The 2688-nt window shown below is 39.5% G+C and overlaps 1 protein-coding gene across 1 annotated transcript; it reads left to right on the forward strand.

Annotated features, from left to right (window-relative positions):
• The first annotated feature begins 1246 nt into the window (after positions 1 to 1246).
• On the forward strand, positions 1247 to 2326 carry LOC131292929 (ficolin-1-like). The gene is made up of 3 exons (XM_058321029.1): positions 1247 to 1363; positions 1445 to 1592; positions 1776 to 2326. The coding sequence occupies exons 1-3, from the start codon at positions 1247 to 1249 to the stop codon at positions 2324 to 2326; spliced, it is 816 nt and encodes a 271-aa protein (XP_058177012.1).
• Positions 2327 to 2688: the final 362 nt, after the last annotated feature.

Consider the following 2688-nt stretch of genomic DNA (forward strand, 5'->3'; position numbering starts at 1 on the left):
AGGGACGGCCGGTGTGAGAGTGGGTAATTTACTTTATGGGAAGCAGTCGCCTCCGTCTCCGGGCTTCGGACCAAGTAGTTGCTATATTTACTTTGCCCGATGGGGCAGACAGTTTGCTTATAGTTTGGCCCGGGTGTTGGGTCCGGTTGCCTTCGGTTGAGCTCTCCGCAGCTCGGATCTCGTACCTTCACGCGATGATTCGTCAACTGTCGGCCGCCGAGGGTGATCGATTAGAGTTTATGAGTTTGAAAAGTAAATGCCATGCAGCTGGTTGATGGGAAAAAAAATCCTGCTTAAGAAGCCAATCTTGTAGAGTGACATAATATTCGTTTAAAGCTACGAATAATACGTTGAATCCTCGATCATCTAAAAAGTCGCGTGAAGGCTCTATCCTTGTGTGTAAATTCATTCTCATTCTATTCTTTAGCTAATAAAATGATAAGAAATGCTAAATTATGCCTACATTTTCCATCATGCTAAAGGCTTATCTTTTATTACTTTTAGTTTTTTTTTGCGGGATGACGTGGATCCAAATTACAGACTTTAAATACGTTTTTAAAAATTTAACTGTTTTAGAGCAAATCATGGCCTTCTCTGGTCTCGATTGTTTCCTTTCGCGCTTTACTTTCTATGTGGCACGATTTAATGTATGTTCAACAGGGTGATTTGTTAGAATCCAACTGAAACAATTATTTTTAAGTTTGATCATAAATTTCAAAAAAGCATTTTTTTTTTTTCATTAGTGACATAAGGGAAATAAGCCGTGTATAATGTAATAAAAAGCAAACACAATTTAAAAACAAAGTTTATGCTGCTAAATGAAACCCATAATCTCGATTAAAACGCATAATCACCCTGCAGGAATACTTTTTTGCAACAATATGCTCGCGGCTCTTTTGGTTCAATATTGGTGATGGAATACGTTATCGCTCAGAACCAATGTTGCATTTCTGTTCTTTCTTCCCTACTTGCAATAAACAAAACCACACGAGCCTCAGTCGTCTTTGTTGATTTGATTCGATCATACGTTGCAAATCATGAATACTCGCGTGTGTCTCACGGTGTTGTGTTTTTTGGTGATCATGCCAGCCCACCCCACAACAGCTATTGGGGGGTTTGAGATGGAATTGCTGATGACCAAGCTGGACTTCTTGCAAGACAAACTGCAAGAAGTAGAGCAAACCATGCAGACAAACATGGAGGTGATGATTTTAAATGCTTGACTAAATTAATAGAACACAGGAAGATGAGTGTGAACAATGATATTCTCTTGCAGAAATTGGATCATCTACATGAAAAGTTCGTGAAAATGGACTCTAAATTCGAAACAAAGTTGTACGCAATGGAAGAATCTATGAAGAAGGTAAGATAGTGTGCAAAAAGGGTGGGAGATACAATTTTGGATTACAAGCTGATCGTCATTTATGTTAACCGGTTTTTGTAGAGTGTGAAGACCAGTGAGGATAACACACGAGCAAAATTCGAAGATGTAAAGAACCAGATAATTTCTAAAATGGACAATATTCTGCAGCAACAAGTGGCTGAAACAAAAACCTTCCAGGAAACGTCGGAAACTGAACTTCAGAAAATAGGTGAAAATCAAATTGCTCTTGATATGCTTTCCGGTTCTTTACGACACATGAGAACACTATCTAAAAAAAGCCATAAGATACTCGAGGATCACATTTCGAAGCCTGTCCGATCGTGTCGACAAGTGAGGAAACTATCCGGCCGATACGTAATTCATGTAGGGTTAAATTTGCAACCATTTGAAGTTTTATGTGAACAAAATAAGTTCGATGGCGGTTGGACGGTCATCCAGCGCAGATTCAACGGTTCGGTCGATTTTTACCGCGATTGGGCCGAGTACCGCAATGGATTCGGAGCTTTGGATGGCGAATTCTGGCTCGGGCTGGAATACGTGCATCAAATTACCAAAAACCAACCCCACGAACTGTTGGTGGAAATGAAAGATTTCCACGGAAATTACGGTTACGCAAAGTACGCAGAGTTTCAAGTAGGTAATGAGTCCGAGATGTATGCGTTGAAGAAGTTAAGGAAGTACTCAGGAACAGCAAAAGATTCGATGGGAGGCAACAGGCATGAAAAGTTTAGCACATTTGATCGCGACAATGACCAATCTGACGAAAATTGCGCAGAGCAGCGACACGGGGCCTGGTGGTACTATAAGTGCACCTATTCCAACTTGAACGGGCGTTATCAGAACACAACAGATGATGAGAGTGCGATGTCGTGGTACCATTTCAAAACCAACTTCGAAGGTTTGTCTTACTCGAGAATGATGATTCGCGATATCATCAATTGATCAACTCATAAAAGTGTATTTTGTAAGGTTTGCGACAAAACTGTTCCACTTAACATCTCATTTTTCTTATCAATTAAACTTAGTTGCAGAAATGTTGTAAATGCGTTGTTGTAATTTCAGTATGAATTGACCCTTTTCAAAACTAACTAACATACGAAGAGTCCAGTAAATTTCAGCTTTCTTCTTCGTGAAATGTAGGTGATGCACCTGATTGAATTTGCCCTTTGTCGATTGTTAGTAGTGAAAACAAAAGTGCAACAATCAAAAAGTTTATTTAGTAACTAATTCACAAGACTTTCTCGCAACGTAATTTTTTGAATTCTCATACCGCATTTAAGGCAATCAAGCAAATCATAAGCTGA

This window comes from Anopheles ziemanni, chromosome 2, assembly GCF_943734765.1.
Source record: "Anopheles ziemanni chromosome 2, idAnoZiCoDA_A2_x.2, whole genome shotgun sequence".
NCBI classification, from domain to species: domain Eukaryota; kingdom Metazoa; phylum Arthropoda; class Insecta; order Diptera; family Culicidae; genus Anopheles; species Anopheles ziemanni.